Source organism: Lissotriton helveticus, chromosome 4_1 (assembly GCF_964261635.1).
Source record: "Lissotriton helveticus chromosome 4_1, aLisHel1.1, whole genome shotgun sequence".
NCBI classification, from domain to species: domain Eukaryota; kingdom Metazoa; phylum Chordata; class Amphibia; order Caudata; family Salamandridae; genus Lissotriton; species Lissotriton helveticus.
The window spans coordinates 146,627,373-146,648,618 of record NC_136063.1 but is presented as its reverse complement, the minus strand read 5'-3'; the positions used below and the strand labels follow the sequence as shown (position 1 = coordinate 146,648,618).

The 21,246-nt window shown below is 43.7% G+C and overlaps 1 protein-coding gene across 21 annotated transcripts in view; it reads right to left on the bottom strand.

The window, feature by feature from the left end:
- The window catches only part of SCRIB (scribble planar cell polarity protein), a 576,647-nt gene that overhangs the window by 263,743 nt on the left and 291,658 nt on the right, over positions 1 to 21,246 (bottom strand). For 17 of the 21 annotated variants that reach the window (XM_078686589.1, XM_078686596.1, XM_078686598.1 and 14 more), the window contains exon 16: positions 16,556 to 16,618. The exons of the other annotated variants lie outside the window; for them this stretch is intronic. In XM_078686589.1, coding sequence (XP_078542715.1) covers positions 16,556 to 16,618 — 63 coding nt within the window. The remainder of the gene's footprint in view (positions 1 to 16,555; positions 16,619 to 21,246) is intronic. 21 annotated transcript variants of the gene reach the window in all.

The following is a 21,246-nucleotide window of genomic DNA, read 5'->3' as shown; positions in this document are numbered from 1 at the left end:
GGGGTTAAGAGGCAATGCAAAAGGTGGGTTTGATGAAACAGGTGACCACCAGGCCTGAATAAAAAAGGAAGGAACACTTTTGCAACAGGTTCGGTAACAATGAACCCTTACAATCACTTCATCAACTGGAGGGGGGTAAAGCAACAGTAATAAACAAAACATCAGTTTTTGTAATTTGCTGACGGTGGTGACATCAAAGGGATGTATAGTTTCGGTTTTAGATTTTTCACATTCATTGTTGTATGAGGGGCAGGAAAAATATCGGAGATAATTATGCTGGGATTGCACATTTAATCTCCATTCATTCAGCGGAGAATCTGGATGTCACCAGGATGCATTATAACATGTAATTTGTGGATCTGATAAGTTCAGCGATGTGAAACACAAAGCATTAGGGATAAAGCAACATATCATTGCTAGCCTGCCAGATGTTATGTTTCCCATCTGTTGCATTTAGCTGGGAAGAAAATGAATTGATTACAAGGGAGTGGCAATAACTGTCAGATTCTGAACACTCTTAGCAAGGAGTGATTGAGGCAAGCTATGGCATCAAACATTTGGAAAGTAGTGGGCTGCAATCTAGGATCATTGATGTCGCTGTCAATGTTGGCCAGCAATGTTGATCCCAACAGCAACCTTATCTTCAACTAAATCGACCTACCACATCACATCTTATTTCCTCATCCCAACATTAATTTTTTCAGTATACCTAACCCTATTTTATTTCAATTATCCCGAAACTTAACCTAGATTATAAAACCTTGGACAATGTAAAGGAAGGTGCAGGTATAGCGACAGATGCACTACTGTAAAGTGCTCAAAGGTTTACAAGAAGTTTTATACTAGGGGACAGATGGAAAAAAGTGAACGACATCTTATAACAGCAATGTACCAATAAAAAGTAAGATTTCGAACGGTGTGATGTCCAGAAAGAATGTAATGGCCAGAAAGAAAAAGATACTTACCTTCACCCTGTAAGCATCTATTCATACAGTGTAGTGCTGCAGATTCACATGCTATTCATACTCTTTGCATCTAGTGTTAGGCAAGGACTCCGCATGTTGCTTTTCTTCCAGGAAGATTTATGATTGCCTTTGTGCATCGGTTCTCCTCCCCCTCAAGGTATTGCGCTGACCACCCCACTTCCTACTGGAGCACCTGCTTCGCTTTCCACGTCACTGTCGTGCGAGAGCTCCGCCTCGGCTGCCAATTCCATGGTGTGTGCCAAGCATCGAACCCTACGGGCCCGAAGAGTCTTCTTGCTTTTGAATAATGCCCAAGCTGCGCACTCGTCCTCTTTATGCTCAGGAGAGTGGCATAAATTACACACCTCGTGTGTATCAGTGTGTGCGTATTTGGCCTCACACCGAGGGCACCGTGGGCAGAGGTCTTTTTTCGTCTCCATCACCCGGAGACCGTCATTCTCAACAGGTGTGCGTGTGTCGACTGGGCAAAGGGTAACGTGTCCCTGGCTCATAGAAGCCAAGGGTGTAGTCTACAGGATCTCCAGTTGCGTTCTTTGTGAATCATAGGCCGTGTAGACGTCGAATGCTGCAGAGCTCTGACGCAGTCTGTACAAGCCAGATGACGGGGAAAAAACGCTTTAACAAAGGAGTCGTTGTACATGTGCAATACTTCAAAGGGGAGGAGAAACAACGCACAACGCGGATCATGTAACTTCGAGGAACAACAACTTGCAGAGTCCGGGCCCAACAATAAATGGCAGAAGTATGCATAGCATGTGTATCTGCAGCCAACACGTTATGAATACAATATTTCTGATGGATACACTATCTACCTGTTGATTTCTCACCTTCTGAATATTTGCATACACTGGAATGGATCAGGAAATTTTGCATTAGTTTCCTTTGTAGGTAAGTGATGCTCGCTCCAGTCCAACATAAATGATCACAGATGTGATGCCACTGGAGCCATATAGTGCCACCCCAGGGCCCTCAGGTCAGTTCCCTTTTTTCACTCCCTACAATGCTGATTTGGAGCTTCTCTCACGGATATATTCCTGTTATTTCCACAAAACCTTTCTAATTGTAGAGTATCTCACTTAAGAATTCAGGATTTAAGCACTGTCACTTCTATCATGAATACATTCTCATTTCAGACAACCATGAGTGTGTGTGTGTGTGTGTGTCTGGGGGGGGGTGTCTGGGGTCAAAGCATAACTCAACGTTGTTTGACAAATGTAGCATCAATCATACCAAGGTAATATAGCATCAATCATACCAAGGTAATAAAGGAGTAGAAGCCTAAACTTTTTATGGTATGCGAGATTAGCATCAAGCTCTAAACCATGGTCTTCAAAGTCTTTCAAGGAAAAGAAGATGAAGCACAAACAGGAGGAGATTGGACAATTACACACCTTGACATCGCTCCCACTCACAAGGAAGGTCACCTTGGCGCTCTCCGCCTTAGGCGGAGTAATCCTTTGAGTTACAATTGGTGGACAGTACTCCTCTTAAGAATTCATCACTGGCAGCTCTGAATCCTAAGATCTCTTGCCCCGGTTTCTTTTGCGACTCCTGTTTTCAGGAGTGCAGCAGTACCCTTTGGTGCAACTGTGGGCCCCACGGTTCCGTCCAGGCCTCCGACTGATATACCACCAGCGTGTTAATCCTCTACAACTTTTCAACCCCAGAGGCTTTCTACAATGTACATCAACATCAGCTGGAGCCGCACCAGTGCCTATGTCTTTGCTAGTGGTCCACCACTGACAACGGCGCCTGCCTCTCCTCATAAGCAAGCCCCGAAATGCAGCCTATAGTAAAAAGATCTAGGAGGGAGGCTCCAAGACTGCCTGCGGAGGCCAGTTACATGGATGACACACAACCTGCATTATCTACAAACAGCGATACAGGCAGAGGGTGGAGCAGACTACTCTGTCCATTTTGCCATTTAGGTTCCTGATTTTAGATCTTCAAAGCTCCAAGTGGAAACTTATGCTTTTAAACATAACAAGATTGCCTGAGAGCATGTTTGGTGTGCATCACCACTTCACTTTTAAGGCTACGAACTGTAGGGAGATTCCACCGTCTGAGTCAAATAGAGACTTTCTTCAAAGCCGCTTCAAAATAACCACCCGCCTTGATCAGTGAATACTATTGTCCAGCTTCCCAGAGTGCTTTAATAACTAAATGCTGCAACCTTCTGGTCCCGATGATCAAAAGGATTAACTCCCAACAACCTTTCCTATATTGATCACTTTTTAACCGGACCCTGACAGCAAAAGAAATAAACTACCATCCATGTCTCTCCACAATTTTCAACAAATGAGCCTGCATCTTCTTTTGCTGGCGCCGCGAAGGTTGCTTGAGATGAAGTATAATTTCTAAATTGAAGACTTTTGAAAAACGATTTATGATGCACACTTTCTCACGGCTGGATTTTCCAAACATTTATACAGCAAGAAGTTGTGGCAGGATTAAAAACTGGGTATAGACCCAGTCATGGCTACCTTTATGCAACTTATCAGTGATGCTTTTTGAATGACTGCCAGGCAGACATCTTTTTTTCATGTCAGTTTCGAAAGGCTTGTTTTGCTCATCACGGATTACCTTCTTTTCTCCCTCGGCTAATGACTGGCGCCATCCAAAGCAATCTCTTGAATTCAAAGAATGGAACCAGGAAGGAGTATGTTACTTCCCCCTGTAAGCATCTATTCGTAGCATGCAGATTCACATGCTATGTGTACTCCTGCCATCTAGTGTTGGGCCCGGACTCTGCAGGCTGTTTTTCCTCAAGGAAGTGTTATGAGCGGCGTCATGCGCCGTTTCTCCTTCCCCTCGAAGTATTGCACATGCTCAACGGCTTCTTTGTAAGAAAATGTGTTTTTACCACATTTCATATTCTGAGTGAGGATATAGTCTGCTAAGGTAGCATTTGCTGTTGAACATGCTGTATTTGGGTGTAATTTTTTCACCATCTAATACATGTCTGGGAGGTAGGAGGGTCCATGTGAACCTGCAGCACTACATGCTATGAATAAATGCTTACAGGGAAAGTAACATGCTCCAATCGTAGCATGTGTTGGCGGCAAATAAACATGCTATGCATAGATTGTAATGCAGAACCCCACTTGTGGTAGCTTTAGGCAGGAGATGGTGGATTTGTTTGAAATAGTATCTGAACGACTGTCCAACTAGAGCTTGTTGTCTTGCTTGAACATCCACACAACTGTTTTGTAAATGTGCATGGGTTCATCCATGTTGCCCTCTTTGCAAATGTCACAAAGAGGAATATTTCCCCAAAAAGTCATGGGTGCATCTGTCTTTCTTGTCGAATGAGCCCTTAGCATTGTTGTTAATGTTAGTATTGCTTTAGCATAACTGTGGATATTTTTTTACAATCCATCTTACTATCACTGATTTTCAAATAGCCTATACTTTATGAGGATTTGAAATCAAATCCAAGAGTTGCTGTGTTTTCCTGAAGAGATTTGTTCTTTCCAAGTTCTACAGAAGTGCCTGCATTAACATCGATTGTATATAAACCACACTCTGAGACGGTCTCTGGTTTGGGAAAGAAAAACTAACTCTAAAGTTTGATTTAAATGGAAAGGAGATATAACTTTAGGGAAGAACTTTTGGTCTGTTCTGCATCTGTTCTTGGCATGTAGAGCTGGAGATTGACACACTATGCATAGATCACCATCTGGTGTTGGGCTCGGATGTTTGCAGTTTGTTATTGTCTTGGAACAAGTCTTTGGAAGTCACAAGATAGGTGACTCCTCCTTTGGACAATAGTGTGCATGGGCATCAACTCCATCTTCAGATTGTTTTTTCGCCAAGAAGGGAAATGATGGAGTTTTGTGAGAACAGAAAGATGTCCGTGTATGTTATATTTAATTAAGATAATACTGGAACAGATAAAGGTAGCTGGGGAGGTGGGTAGGCGTGTGTGAATCTGCAGCTCTACACACCAAGAACAGATGCATACTGGTAAGTAGCTTTTTCCGTTCGAGGCATACAAGCTGCAGATCATACACTATGCATAGATTGCATAGCAGTACTGTCCTTTATTAGCGGCGACCACCAGAATCTGTTGCAGTAGTCTGAAACAGTGTTTGAGTGCAGCCTGGCCCACACTAGCTTGTTTTGCTTGCACATCTACACAATAGTGTTTTTGTGAATGTGTGCGGTGTAGACCATGCAGCTGCTTTGCAGATATCTAAGGGAATATTTCCTAAAAAAGCCATGGAAGCCCCTATTTAGCGAGTGGAATGAGCTTAAGGAGGAATAGAAAGTGTACGTTTTGCTTTGTGATAGCAAATTTGTATACATTTGACGATCCACCTTGCAATTCCAGACTTTGATATGGGATTGCCTTTATGTGGTGGTGAGAAGGAAACAAAAAGTTGTTTTGCGAAAAGGTTTTGTTCTATCAATGTAGTAGAGAAGTACTCTTTTTACGTCTAGTGTATGAAGAGCTCTTTCTGCAACTGTCTGGTTGCAAGAAGAATACTGGCAACTCTACCGACTGGTTGAGATGAAAGGGAGCAATAACTTTTGGAAGGAATTTGGGATTTGTCTTGAGAACCACTTTGTTATGATGGTATTGTAAAAATGGTTCTTGAATAGTTAGTGCCTGTAGCTCACTGACTCTCCTGAGAGATGTGATAGCGACAAGGAAAGCGACTTTCCATGTAAGAAATTGTAGCTCACATTTATGCAGATGTTCAACTGGAGAACCCATTAGCCTAGTGAGACGATGTTTAGATTTTACACTGAAGAGGGTGGTACTCTGGGAGGAATTATTCTTTTGAAGCCTTCCATAAATGCTTTAATGGAAGGTACCCTGAATAATGATAGATGTGGTCTATTTTGCAGATAGGCTGCTATGTCATCGAGATGTAATCGGATTGATGTGTATGCTAGATTACATCTTTGAAGCTGTAGAAGGTAACATATGATGTGTTGAATAGACACATCTAGAAGATTGATTCCGTTATTGGTACAGTACATTACAAATCTTTTCCATTTGGCTGCATAGTAGACACTAGTGGTGGGACGCCTAGCTTCTTTGATGACATTCATACAATCAGGTGGAAAATTGAGATAAACAAATTCTAGGACTTCAGGAGCCAGATCGCTAGGTTGAGCTGTGCTGGATCTGGGTGTCTAATCTCTCCATGGTTCTGTGTTAACAGTTGTGTGGAGAGATGTAGTTTTTGGTGCGGGACTAGTGATAGTTCCAGCAAGGTTGTGTACCAAGGTTCTCTGGCCCATGTTGGAGCAACTAGGATCAGTGTTAATGGCTGTTATTGCAGCTTGCGTACCACTAGTGGAATGAGTGGGAGAGGCGGAAAAGCGTAGGCAAATCAGCCTGATCAATTCATCCGCATAGCATTGCCTTTGGACAATGGGTGTGGATATCTGGCGGTGAAGCTTGGGCATTTTGTGTTTAAATGTGTGGCGCAGGGATCTATGTCTGGATGTCCCCACATTTTGAAAAACGGTTGAAGGACTTGTGGGTGGAGTTCCCACTCGTTAATCTGTTGTGTCCGACGACTTAACAGATCTGCCATCTGATTCTGTATTCCTGGAAGATGTTGGGCTAAAAGGAATATGTTTTGAGGAATTGTCCATCTCCATATGCTCTGTGCTAGTTGAGAAAGCTGCAGAGAGTGCGTCCCCTCTTGTTTTTGTAGATAATACATCGCTGTTATATTGTCTGTCCGGACCAAAACAGTTTTGTTTGATACCTGTTTTTGAAATGCTTTAAATGCCAGAAATATTGCTAGTAGCTCCGAATGATTGATGTGGAGTAGCTTTTGCTGTGGTGTCCACCTGCCCTGTATGATGTAATGTAGTATATGAGCTCCCCAGCCGGTGAGCGATCCGTCTGCTGTTAACACGATTTGTGGAACCGACTCTAGGAACGGCCGCCCTTTGAAAAGGTTTTGGGTGTTCAACCACTGCAGAGAGCGATGTGTGCGGCCGTCCACCAACACCAGATCTGTTAATTGACCTTGAGCTTGGTCCCACTGACGTGCTAAGCATTCCTGTAAGGGGCGCATTTGGAGTCTTGCATGAGGTACTATGAATATGCAAGAGGCCATCATCCCTATTAGTTGCATAAACAGTCGAGCTGGCACCGAGTGTTGCGGTTGCAATTTTGTTATCAGGGCCTGCATACTTGCTATTCTGGCTGGATTGGGATATGCAAGACCTTTTGACGTGTCCATTGTGGCACCTAGGTATTGTTGTATGCGGGATGGTTGGAGATGAGACCTAAGTCGTGAAGTAGTTGGATTGTGGTGTGTGTGTGATTTACCCACTGGGTATGTGACTTGGCTTTTATGAGCCAGTCGTCCAAGTATGGGAAGACGTGAATTTGTTGTCTTCTTAAGTGGTCTGCTACCACTGGTAGACATTTTGTGAATACTCTGGGTGCTATGGTAACTTCGAATGGGAGAACCTTGAATTGATAATGCTCACCGTCCACTACAAACCGAAGATATTTCCTGTAAGCAGGGTGAATGGGAATGTGGCAGTAGGCGTCCTTGAGATCTAAAGTGGCAAGGACATCGCATTGTTTGAGATGGGGAAGGACCTGTTGAAGAGTTACCATGTGAAAATGGTCTGATTGTATGTATAGGTTTAATGGTCTGAGGTCTAAGATGGGTGTCATGGTTCAATCCTTCTTTGGGATTAGAAAATACAGGGAGTAAACTCCGGTGTTTTGATGGTAAAGAGGAACTGGTTCTATTGCATGTTTGAGCATTAGGGAAAGCACCTCTTGTTTTGGAAGTGTTAAATAATCTGTTGACATTGGACGCTGTTTGGGTGGTATGTTGGGGGGAGTCGCAGTGAGCTCCAGGCAATAACCGGATGGATGATTTGTATCACCCACATGTCCGTGGTGATATTGTTCCAGACAGGTAGGAACTGGGTTAATCTTCCCCCGACCGGAGTATAATGGTACGGGGGAAGCAGCGGGAAGTCATTGTTTGGAGGTGGTGGCAGTACGAATATTGGTAGTTTTTCCTCTACCTTTGCTGTTATTGCCTCTGTAGCCTCCTCTGTAATACCACTGGTAAAGGAGGTCGTGTGGGACTTTTATATGAAGTGGAGGAGTTATCGGTGTCAAAGCCTCTAGAGGCGCCCCTTTAAGAGGAGCGACAAAATGAACTTCTGGGAGCTTGTGATTGCAAGGCTCCCATTGATTTGGCGATATCAATATCCTTTTTCATCTTTTCTAAAGATGAATCCACCGTAGGCCCAAATAAGTGTTCTTTGTCAAAGGGTTGGTTCAGTATGGTAGTCTGAACCTCGGGTTTAAACCCTGATTTCCTCAGACGGGCATGTCTGCGTAAAAGGACATTGGTATTAATGACTCGGGAGGCTGTATTTGCGGCATCTAGAGCACACTTAATGAAGGTACTGGCTACTAGTTTACCTTCTTGTATGAGATCATGGGCTCTGGTCTTGTATTGATCTGGAAGGTGTTATAGTAGGGTCTTTAGTTCATCATAGTGCACCCTATCGTACCTAGCTAGTAAAGCCTGTGTGTTGGCCATCCTCCATATGTTGGCTGCTTGTGATGCTGTTCTTTGGCAGATACGTCTAAGAGTTTTGACTCCTTGTCAGGTGGTGGAGCATCGCCTGAGGTTTGAGAGTTGGGCCTTTTCCTGGCGTTGGAAACAACCAAGGAATCTAAGGGAAGCTGTCCCTTAATGTATGCAGGGTCAGTTGGGGTAGCCTTGTACTTTTTTTCTATCCTAGGGTTAATGACTCTAGCCCTTACGGGGTCTTTAAAGACTTCCGGAGTGGTTTAATTACCCCTTTTAACATTGGAAGAATGGAGGTGGACCTTTGAGATGTTGCAAAGGTATCCATGAGGAAGTCTTCTTCTTCTATGGGGTCTGTATGTAAATTTACCAGGTGGTATTCTGCAGCCCTGTATATTAGCTGAGTGAAACCTATAGTGTCCTCTGGAGGGGATGGTCTAGATGGGTAGACATATTCTTGTGGTACATTAGGAACATCTGGTGTGCCATCATTTTCCCATGGGTCATTTGGGATGAAAGGATGACTAGGTTCCCCTAGAGGTTCATCCTTTCCTTCGTCACCAGTGGTACCGTCATCATCTGCAGGTGGAGGAGATTGTGAGGGTACTGGAGATTGGGATATGAGAGATGTATTGTGAAGGAGGAGGTGGAGAAGGAATCCTTAAAGGGGAAGTAGCAATGTCTTTTTTCTTTGAAGAAATTGGAGGTGGTGTGGGTTTGTCCATTTTTCTTTTGTTGGAAGGACTAATCCTAAAATGACATGTTTCTGGGTCTATTTCTACAGTTTTTTGTGTAGGATCAGGTCGAAAAAGCTCCTCCTCTGAAGTATGGTGTTTCGTTGCCGATTTTTTTGGGGTCCAAATGTTTGTGTGGCACAGTTTTTGGAATTGTATTATGCTCCTTCGGTTTCGAATCGGGAGCTTTGTTGGGTTCCGAAGGTTTGGTTGGAGACTTTGGAACCGGTTGCTTGGTCGGCTAGGATGATTTCTTCGGATCCGAGGTGTGTGTGCCAGATGTTTTTGGAACGGGTTGTTTTTCCGGATCTGAAGGTTTTGGTGGCAAATGCGCCGATGTGGAACCAGGCTTCGGCGCGGACGAAGACCATGGTTTCTCTTTCGATTTCTCTTTTGTCGGTGCCGAGGATGGGATTTTGGCACAGACGGTAGGCTGGCTCGATCCAGAGTTGCCTGAAGGCTTATATTTTGACTTCTTTGCCGGGCCCGAAGGCGGGAGTGAGAAGTTTTATCCTGGTGTGCACCTAGGCCCGAAGGTGAAGGTGTTACCAAAGCCTTTAAATGGATGGGTGGGGGGGAGGGGTCAGCGTCAGTACTTACGACCCATTGCCCTGGAGTGATGTCTTCGACATCGGATCCTTCGGCTTCGGAGGCGCTAAAGGTGCCTTCTTCTATCCGCTCCTGCACATCGATGCCTTCCTGGAAGATGTCCTCCAGTGTCTATGTCGGCCATCGAGCCATGCTTCTTCGAGCTCGACGATCTCTGATGGTTTTCTTGGAGCAGAAAGAGGCGCAAGCCGGACAGTCTTTAGCCTTGTGCTCGGGTGAAAGGCAGAGGTTACACACCTCATTAAGATCGTCGTGTGGAAACTTGGATCTACACGGAGGACACTTTTTGAAGGGAGTCCTTTCCATGAGCCAAAAAAGGCCTGTAGCGCAGATAGGCCCGAAGGCCTGACTTGACAACCAGAACCGAAAGTAGAAGCCTGTAGAGAAGCGCGTCGAAAGGGAAAACGCGATCGAAAACAATACCGAAGAAGGGTAATGATTACGCATCGAAATTTAAATCGATACCGAACTGGAACGCGTCGAACACATCCGAGCCCAATGGCGGAAAAAAACAATCTGAAGATGGAGTCGATGCCCATGCGCACTATTGTCCAAAGGAGGAGTCACCTATCTTGTGACTTCCAAAGACTTGTTCCAAGACAATAACAAACTGCAAACATCCGGGCCCAACACCAGATGGCAATTTATGCATAGAGTGTGATCTGCAGCTCATGCCTCGAACATATGGTTCTTCCACAGCGAGTGCATGTATTTTGCTAACCCTTCATAGAGATGCTATTGCTACAAGGAAAGCCACCTTCCATGTTAGTGATTTAAGTGGTGGCCCCATAAGTCGTGTTAGGACAATGTTCAGGTTGCGTGCACGTACTGGATGTGTACATGGTGGAATGACTAATTTTAATCCTTCCATGAAGGCTTTAACAACAGGAATACAGAAACGTGATTGGTGCTTTGTTTGATAGGTATGTAGCAATGGCTGATAAATGTAGGAATATTGAGGTAAATGCCAAATGTGCCTTTTGTAATTGTAACAAGCAACAGACTAGTTGTTCTGTTGGTGAAGAAGGGTTGGTTTCTAAGGATGTACAGAAGTGGACAAAACGTTTTATTTAGCAGCATAGCAAGCCTTTTTGGTTGGTTTTCTGGCCTCTTTTAGAATAGTTATTCATTATCGAGGTAGATTTAGTTATCCAAACTCTGACTTCAGGAGCCAGATAGCAAGATTGAGCTGCTGTGTACTGAGATGTCAAACCCTGCCCTCACTGCGAGTGAGAAGGTTTGGATAGCTGGGTAGCTTCTCAGGAGGGTCTAGGGATAGCTCTATCAGTATCACGTGGGAGCAATCAGTATTAGGGTCATCAAAGTCTGAGTTTCCTGACCACGTGTGGAATGAGGGGTAGAGTACAAAAAGTGTAAGCAAATATCCCTGACCGGTTCATCCATAGAGCATTCCCTTCGGATAGTGAGTGTGGGTAACTGGATGCAAAGCTTTGGCATTTTGAGTTTTCAGTGGTGGCGAACAGGTCCAGTGTGGAGGTTCCCCCCACTGGTGGAAGTGTTGTTGCCGTAATGGAGTGTGTATTTCCCACTCAAACTTGTTGCTGTGTCCTGCTGAGCAGGTCCATAATGAAGTTTTCCTGCCCTGATATGTATTGTGCCAGGAGGAGGCGGCTCTTTTGTTTGGCTTGCCCATTTCGATATGGTCTGCGCTAGTTGTTAGTTGTATGAAATGCTCCCCCCCGTTAGTTTCAGGGTGTAATACATTGCAGTCACATAGTCTGTTCGTAGAAAGGCATTGTTCCCTGTACTGTTTGGTAAGAACACTTTAAGAGCCATATAAATGGCTTGAAGCTCCAGCATGCTGATGTGCATTGTCTATTGTGAGGTCGGTATGCACCCGTTACAACGCATGACTTTAACAAAGCAATTTTTACAACGCATGATCCATTACAACGAATACCATTACAACGCATTTTTTTACAACGCATATACTTTTACAACGCATACCATTACAACGTAAGTATAGGTAAGTAGGGTTTTTGGGTAAATGGGTATTTTTAGGGTTCAGGGCTAGGTTTGGGTAAAGGGGTATTTTTAGGGTTCAGGGTTAGGTATGGGTTTTTGGGTAAAGGGGTATTTTTAGGGTTCAGGGCTAGGTTTGGGTTTTTGGGTAAAGGGGTATTTTTAGGGTTCAGGGCTAGGTTTGGGTTTTTGGGTAAAGGAGTATTTTTAGGGTTCAGGGCTAGGTATGGGTTTTTGGGTAAAGGGGTATTTTTAGGGTTCAGGGCTAGGTTTGGGTTTTTGGGTAAAGGGGTATTTTTAGGGTTCAGGGCTAGGTATGGGGTTTTGGGTAAAGGGGTATTTTTAGGGTTCAGGGCTAGGTTTGGGTTTTTGGGTAAAGGGGTATTTTTAGGGTTCAGGGCTAGGTATGGGTTTTTGGGTAAAGGGGTATTTTTAGGGTTCAGGGCTAGGTTTGGGTTTTGGGGTAAAGGGGTTTAGGGTTCAGGGCTAGGTATGGGTTTTGGGGTAAAGGGGTATTTTTAGGGTTCAGGGCTAGGTATGGGTTTTTGGGTAAAGGGGTATTTTTAGAGTTCAGGGCTAGGTTTGGGTTTTTGGGTAAAGGGGTATTTTTAGGGTTCAGGGCTAGGTTTGGGTTTTTGGGTAAAGGGGTATTTTTAGGGTTCAGGGCTAGGTATGGGTTTTTGGGTAAAGGGGTATTTTTAAATATTTAATTAAAAAAAATTAAATTAAATTAAAATTAAATAAAATTAAATTATATTAAAATTAGTAACTTACATTTTAAAAATAAATTATATACTTACCTATACTTACGTTGTAATGGTATGCGTTGTAAAGGTATATGCGTTATAAAAAAATGCGTTGTAATGGTATTCGTTGTAATGGATCCTGCGTTGTAAAAGTTGCGTTGTAAAAGCATGCGTTGTAATAGTATGCGTTATAACGTCATACATCCGTGAGGTCCAGTGTCACTGAACCACAATGCCCTTCATATGAGTACCCTACCCCATGAGTGATGCATTAGTTGTGACTGTCCCTGCAGGATTGGGTCCTTAAAGGCTCTGCCCTTCAATAGGTTTAAGGTGTTCCTCCATTGTAGTGCCTGATGGACCTTGGGTGAAACCAACACTAGAACTTTCATTTCCCCACAAACCCCGCTTGTGACCATTGCAATGCTAAACACTCCTGGAGAGGTCTCATGTGTAATCTTGCATGTAGCACTGCCACTATGCATAATGCCATCATCCCCAGTAGGCGCATCACTGTTCTGACTCATAGGTGAGGATGTGACTGAAAAAGACCCAGTTGTTTCCGAAGATAGAAAACCCTCTGTGGATTGGGGTAAGCTGTTTCAGATACCAAATTGAGTATTGCTCCTAGATATGGTTGTAACTGATTTTGTTGCAGTGATAGCGAAGACCAACTGGTGAAGTAGGTTGATTGTGTTTTGAGTGTCTATTAGACATTTGGCTTTGTTTGGAATCTTGATCAGCCAATCATCTAGATACGGAAAGACACACGTTTTCCCTTCATAATTTTACTTCTACTACCAGTGAGCATTTTGTGAACACTCTTGGGGCTGTTACGCCAAACTGAAGCAATTTGAATTGATAGCTACAGCCACTTACAACAAACTGTAAGCATTTGCGGTGCGCTGGGTGGATTAAAATGTGGAAGTAAGCTTCCTTCAAGTCTACTTCAGTCATGAAGTTGCCCTCTTGTAATAGGTGTAGTATATCGTGAAATGTGACCATATAGCAGTGTTAAGATAGTATGCTGCGATTGCGTGGTCGTAGGTCCAAAATAGGCCGTAGTGAGATGTCTTTCTTTGGTATGAGGAAACAAAGGTAGTAGCCTCCTTTGTTTTGATGTTTGAGTGGGACTAGTTCAATGGCCCCTGTTAGTAGTAACGCTTTCACTTCTTCCTTTAGCAGATGTAGATGTTGTGGATTTAACATCTGCCGTTTTGGCAGGAAATTTGGTGTCTGTTGAGTTAGTTCTAAGAAATACAGCTGCCTGATTATTTGCAGTACCGATTGGTCTGATGTGGTGTTTAGCCACAACTGGTGGAATAATTGTAACCGTCCGGCAGGTGTTGTTGCTCGGGGGGAAATGTGGGTAAGTCATTTACTTGATGATTTGGAGCTGTCCTTGTTGGGGGTACCTTTTCCTGTGCCCCTGTTTTTGTAGCCTCAATGATAGTATACACGCTCCTGCTGGTGATATTGCCCTAATGTAAAAAGTGTAAAAAGGGTCCGTTGGAGATGGTCTGTATTTCTTCTCTATGCGAGAAGTTAGGACCTTGTATTTGAATGGGTACTTGAAGATGTCTTTGGATATATTAAGGATGCATCCCATCATTGGCAGATATTGAACTGTGCGCTAAAGTGTTTCCACTAGAAAGTCAGCTGGCTCCTCTGTAGTGTGCATATGAAGCTTGTGGTACTCTGCTGCTCTTTGGATGACACTGTTGTATAAGGATGTGTCATCTTGAGGAGACGCCTTAATAAGTACTGGCAGCTCCATGTCTGGATCAGGCAGGACCATAGCAATCATCTCATGGGTAGGTGTCCTGAGTTCCTTGGAAATCTGTGTCCTGTATCCCCCACCCTTTTCTTCTTTTTGTGGAGAGGGTAAATGTGTTTATGGTGACGCTGTGGGACAGAAAAACATTGGGCTTGTGGCCCGGTGTTCTTGTTGGACTATTTAAGGTAGAGGCTGTGGCAGGGATTAATCCTGAGCCCTGTCTCTTGGAATTGTCTTTGTTTTTCCTGCATAAATTGTTGCAGTTCTTTAAAGACAATGCCTTGTTTTTCACTCGCTCTTTGTGTACAAGTGCCAACTTATGCTTCGGTTCAGGTGACTCAGTCAGTGCAGGCTTGAACTGCGGTGCTTGAGTAGTGCCTGAGCCATCCCCATGCTGAGGCCTTTTTGCCAGATTGGGATCGAAAACTTTCTCGGCTCCAAGGAGTGCTCGCGTGTCGGCCTGATCCCAAGGGTTGAGGTGCACCATGGCATAGTGGGGTGGTGGATGTGAGTGTAAGATCTTCTTTACACGGGGGTCAACACTACCCATGGTACATGGCATAATCTTGATTGTAGGCCCAGATACAGGGATCAACCTCGGCGATGTGGGCCCGTCTTCATTCACTAGAGCGTGTTCTTCCCCAGAGTATAAATCAGTAGCAACCTAGTGGGAGCTACCAATGACCACTCCACCTCCTACTGGAAGTGGAAGAGGTGTGGCACCGCGGCTAGGGCGACTGACTCCGAAATCTGGGGATCACGGTTCGATCCCTGGCACCGGCGGCAGATTAGTCCAGCACCATGTGACTCTGGGCAATAGCTTGCTTAATCTTTCCGACGGCCCCCGGCGCCTAGAGACCCTTACAGGTGATTGTGCGCTTTACAAATGTGGATTATTATTATTACTGGAGAAACTGCTTTGCTTTCCACATCAATATAGTGCGAGAACTCCGCTTCGGCCGTCAATTCCATGGTGTGTGCTGGCATCGATCCCTACGGGTCCGAAGTGTCTGTTTTTGAACAATGAGCAAGCTGTGCACTCGCCCTCTTTGTGCTCTCTAGATAGGCACAAATTACACACTTCCTGTGTGCCAGAGTCTGCGCATTTGGACCCGCACCGAGGGCCCCATTGGAAGAGATCCTTTTTCATCTCCATTACCCGTAGACGGTAATTGTGAACGGGCGTTTGTGTATTGGGTGCCGGATAATCCGCCCCCAGCTCCTAGGATCCGTGGGTGTTGTCTGCTGGATCTCCAGTCGCGTCTTTTCTTGACCATAGGCTGCGTGGGCATCGAATGCTGCAGAGCTCCAATACATTCCGTCCGAGCCCGATGGCGGAAAAAAAACTTTCTAACAAAGGAGCTGCTGAACATGCGCAATAACTCGAGGGGTAGGAGAAATGACGCCAATCATAAAACTTCCTTGAGGAAACAACTAGTAGAGTCCAAGCTCAACAGTAGATGGCAGGAATACGCATAGCATGAGTATCTGCAGCTAACACATGGTATAAATAGGTGTTATTCTTGCTTTGATGAAAAGTGCAAAAGATGTGTAAAGGAAAAAGCCACAAGCACATTGGCTAGATAAGATGCTTACAAACAACTGATGCAATCAATATCTGAAAGCAATGTGTCACTTATATGAAAAATTGAACTTTTCATGCCAAAACTGATAGAACAGATCTTGTTCTGGTACTCACCATAGGTAAGACTGAGTAAAATGGTCAATCCCTTGAATAACGAAGCAAAACTGCCCTACGTTATTTTATTGTATCCATTTCCCTGAATAAAATCCATTATATGCCATGTTAAATAAAGCACAACATTAGTTCTGCCCATACAAACCCCCCCAAAAGCTTCCCCCTTCTCCAAGACAAGTCACACGCTTTCTTGTGTCTAAAATACCACGTTAGTGCCCCTGATGAACAGTTCTTCCATATGCACCTGCTTCCTCATTTTCTCTGTGGGCGATACGGTATTAAAATGGTGAAAAAGTGTGGGTGCAATGAAGAAGCAGAAAATCATAGCATTTTGTGATTTCATGATTGTAGAAGCCACAGCGTGACACAGATTAGACAGATGAGATAGGCAGCAGCATGATCATCCCAGTGAAGCAGAACAAATTGTGAAGCAGGTGAGTCAATCCCCGGTGATTTCTGGTGAGAGAGCAGAGCGATACAGACCTCTTCCTCCTCTATTCGAGCAGGCTCAATCAGCAGATTATTGACTTGATCAAACGACACCCCCTGTTAGGACAGGAAAACCAGCAGAGAGAGAAAAGAGACGCATGCGGATTAGTGGAGCCAAAAACCAAAATAAAACACCAACACCCACCTCTCAAGCAAGCACGCTGCTGCCACCACCACCACCACCACCACCACCGTGTTCAATTGCTTCTTGTGTTCACCATCTGGCTGAAGAAACCTCTCCCAGGAATCTGAGCTGTGAAGTTCATTCCGCAAAAGATTTAGGTTGAACAGAATCCGATCCGAATTCTGTACAGTAGCCTCTTGTACCACGAAAGGCCAAGTGCAATAGACGCCTACATATAAAGGGGCACCGCCAACACAAAGCCTAAAGATATTTTTTGGGTTCTGAAGTCTCCAATGAAGACACCCACTTTGGGTTTGGAATTCACTGAAATCAGTAATGGCAAATAGTAAATTATTGATAAGAGGAGTTCTGTTTTCTTCACATCATAACCGAAGTTGAACGTCACATGAAATCCTAACACAGTTGTGACATGGTGTTCCCCTAACCACAGCTAGAGCAAGTCGCTCTTGGGTAAACTCAATGACTGGACCAGTCTTGTGACAAGACACACACACATACACAATAGGTGGTTTGCAACATCACCTACATCCTGCAAAGGCATGTGTATGGACTGGATAAAACTGAACTCTTTCAGATAGTTTCGATACAAGCGGTTCCTGTACGTCACCCAAGTAGAAGCAGCACACATATTGGGGTAGACTGATCTGCAATACAACACATTTAGCATTTTTTTAATCCTAAGTACTTCCGATGATCAAAGAAAAAAGCAACCAGATAAGAGTACCTCAATCCTACTCTGGATAAAATGATTCTTGGAAAGCTCATCTCAAGTTGGACCCAGGATCGATTAGGGTACCTAACAAATCTACAAGAATGACTTGATAGACAACCATCAAGAGTCAAATTTAAAGAATCTTTATGAAAACCGGACTCTCAAACAGTGTCCTTCACTTCTTTTGTCTCTTTGTTTGCATACAACCTTTTTATTTTCGCCTCTGTAAAGTTTATGGAATTCTCCCTTTGAATTGCCCTTAGAGGGGCATTTGATTCTGAATCTCCGATAAGGGTATGCAATACCCCCAACTTCATTTTTGTTGTCACTGTTAGCCCCTTCACACTTGACTTTCCACGTAAATGCATTTGAAGACTGAATGGGGAGAAATATTTGAAGGATAATCAGGTTTAAAGTAAAAATTCAAAAATAATTTGGGGAAAAATCGAAGGGAGGTCTCTGGGAACCAAATTACTCATGTAGAAATAGTGTACATTTCATCTGAAGAAAAGGAAGGCAGGTCAATTATCTTTCTAGCAGATGTAACTACCATCATCAAAATCCATAGGAGATTTGTGAAACCAACCTCATGTAGCTACAAATAAGTAGTTGCCAGGACTTTGTGAGGATATTTGAAAATTGTGCCAAGGACGTAGCAGGCCATAGAGTGCTTCAGATATCTATGGTGGCTCTGCTACAATGCATTAACAGAGCTGGGATATGCCCTTCTGTATTTCATCAGCATTAGATTGGTACTGTCAGTCGAGTCCATGCCCGCCTTGGCATCAATGGGTGGTAAATTTATCTCAAACGATAAGACTGCCTACAACTCCAGTGTGTGTTTAAAGGTCCTGTTTGCAGGGGACCAGAGGAACCCTAGGAATCCATGTGTATGTATGCCCACTGGAGATAACGCGAGCTTTGAGAACACAGCATCATTTTCCATTATTAAGATGTGTGGGGCAGAACAATATGTCAAACTTAACAGATTTCAATACCCGGGTACTTATAACGAAGTGTTGCCCAAAATGAATTCCCTACAATACTGTGTCAAAGAGATTGAAGAAGAAATGTTGCACAGTATGTAAAGAGCTACCTGCTTTTTCTTGTGCCGCTCTTACAAAAAGACAAGCTGGGCTGTGACCAGCTCAAAGAACAGATTACCTAAATGGCAGGGGTGTAGCCTTCAAAGGTGAAACAGTCATTATCAATCCCTTGTCCAGCGAGGGACAGATGTGCATATCAGGTGCTTTCTATTGCCAGCATCAACTCTTATAGTATTTTTCAGTCCAGTCTTCTGAAGCACTTCACCTCTTACATAATGTTTTCAGGTCTGCTACTTTATAAGACAGGTAAAGACAACTTAACTTAGAGCATTGCCTCAAATGACAGCCAATACAGACCTCTATATTGGATTTAAGAGCCTACACCTATGAGAGCCTGTTATTTAGTGGGTTGCAGGATTAAATCCAGCCCAATAGCAAGTTAGTCTAACAAATCCCAAGTGCACTCTCAAGAAAATCAATGTCTGCACACTGGTTTTAACATAGGTTTGAGGTAGATAACAGTCACTGATGTAGGCGGCTAATATTAACAATATCACACTGAGATATTTGGAAAGAATCAAACAAATGGTAAACTTCAAGGATTTCACTTGTGTAGAAAGAGAAACTGCAACATTGAGGGCGAACAGCCACATTTTGAAAAACAGGTCTAAATTGTGCAAGATAAATAGAAACTCTGAGGTCACACGCTCCGAAAAATGATGAATAAGTAGTGCATACCTCAAGGTGTACTTGAGCTGCCTAATATTTTCTGCAGTGAAAACATGCAAGGAAGAAGTCTTCCTTAAGGGTCCCTTCTACACCTGCGCACCAAGCATACTTTGGGTAGATGATCCAAGATGGGAGCATGGGTTACCACCCTGAAAGATGCCATTTGAATGAATAAGTCCAGATGATATATAAACCAAGTGTCCTTCTGAATACCACAAAGAAGCATGACTATAAGTCGCTGTGGATCTTTGACGAAGAAGGCAAGTTAAAAAGCCTTCCTCTAAGAGCTTTTGACTGCCAGGAAAAGCTTGGATGAGCCTGGAACAAATTGTAAAACTTGGACTGAAAGAGAAAAAAGGGAAATTGACCTTTTGCGTCACTAAATTTCACATGTACAGCCATTCGAAAGGTGTACATCGGCCTATAGAAGATACATTTTCCAGTGCTACTTACAACCTAGAAAAGGCTCTAGGGCAACATCTTGGTTACATGATTATCTTCTGCGGCAACAGGGGAGCCTATTAAAAATCCAGATAACAGATGACAACTAAAGGACCCCAAAGACGAAAGTGCTCAAAGAAAAGATGTCACCATCTGGTAACAACACCCTACCAGAACACAGGCTGCAACAGTGGAAACCTGCAGGGAGTCCGACAACAGATCTACTAAGTATCTTCTACTGCCAAGTCAGTTACATGGACGAGAAGCAAAGAACATTGCTAAGGGTTCTCAATGGGAAGATAAACATTGGAGGCAAAATAAAAAGTTGAGCAGGGTGCACAACCAGGTAGGAATAAAAGGGGGGTGGGGTATTGGGGCAGGAAGACATAAAAGCCATGAACAAGCACAGAGGAAAAATTGTGACAGAAGAAACATGGGGGTGCATATTAGCAAGGAGAGAGAGGAGGTAGTGAGCAGTTGAGGTATATACTTTCAACTTATTTCCAAGCACTTCAGTATGAAAACCTAAGTGTTTAAAGACTTTATGGGAACAAACAAACACATAAAACTTCAAATTAAACATTTTCCTACTCAGGAGATTACAAACCCTGAACTGGGCATAAAGAAGGACTTCAAATTTGTTTGTGTGTGTGTCTCGGCAAGGACTGACTAGAAGCCAGTAATATCTTGTGTGGTACAATGCAGTCTAAGTGATGCATGGTTGCAATGCTGCATAAAAGGATATTTCACACACTCAAAGGCTAACCGTGCCTCAAGAGCAGACCTCTTAACAGTTAAACAGCAAAGAGATCATAAACCAAACCCAATGTTTTATTAATAGGGAATGGAGGCACAGGCACCCAATCTCTGCCATAGCACCAGCAAAGCTTTGCTGACACTTCCTATGCTTTACATAAGCAATAATGAAAAACGTGCTTCGATGACGGCTTAGACACTGCTTTTACAGCAGCTTCGCTGAAGAGAAACTCAAACATTCATATTACATCAATTTTATTAGATATTCTATCAGATGCCACATTTAAAGAGATTTTTCGTCTGATGAGGCATCAAACAAATCCTCTATAATAGTCCCAAATTAAAGCTCCAATGGCAGGATTGATTATGTGTTGGCGGTGCCCATGGCGCAGTTGCTCTTTAAAAATATTTCACTCAATGATTTGGTAGCTTGAACTTCAAAGATCAGAAGACTGCATTAAAGAGGTAAACCACAAACCAAGTGTAAGGACTCAGAGGACAGTCCCACTTTTCTGAGTGCTCAGTGATTAGGAACGGAGGGGTTAGGAGGAATAGAGCCTTAGTGGACCCAGTAAGACCCAATGTCACTCCGAGACAATTATGGTATATGAATAATCATTCTGTACAAGCAGGGACCTTGCCAAGAGGGACGAGGGCAGAGGAAAGGAGAAGGTGCGGGAGAAATGAGTGGAAGCAGGCAGAGGAAATACTTGAGTACAGGGGCAAAGGAGGGCAAGGGGATGTCCTGATATGTACTCACCCCCATGGAAGTCGTGAGAGTAGGGAATTAGCCCCAAGCTAAAATGTACAAAGTGCACATTGTCTTTAAGCCAATACCTGGGATTCCGAGACACTG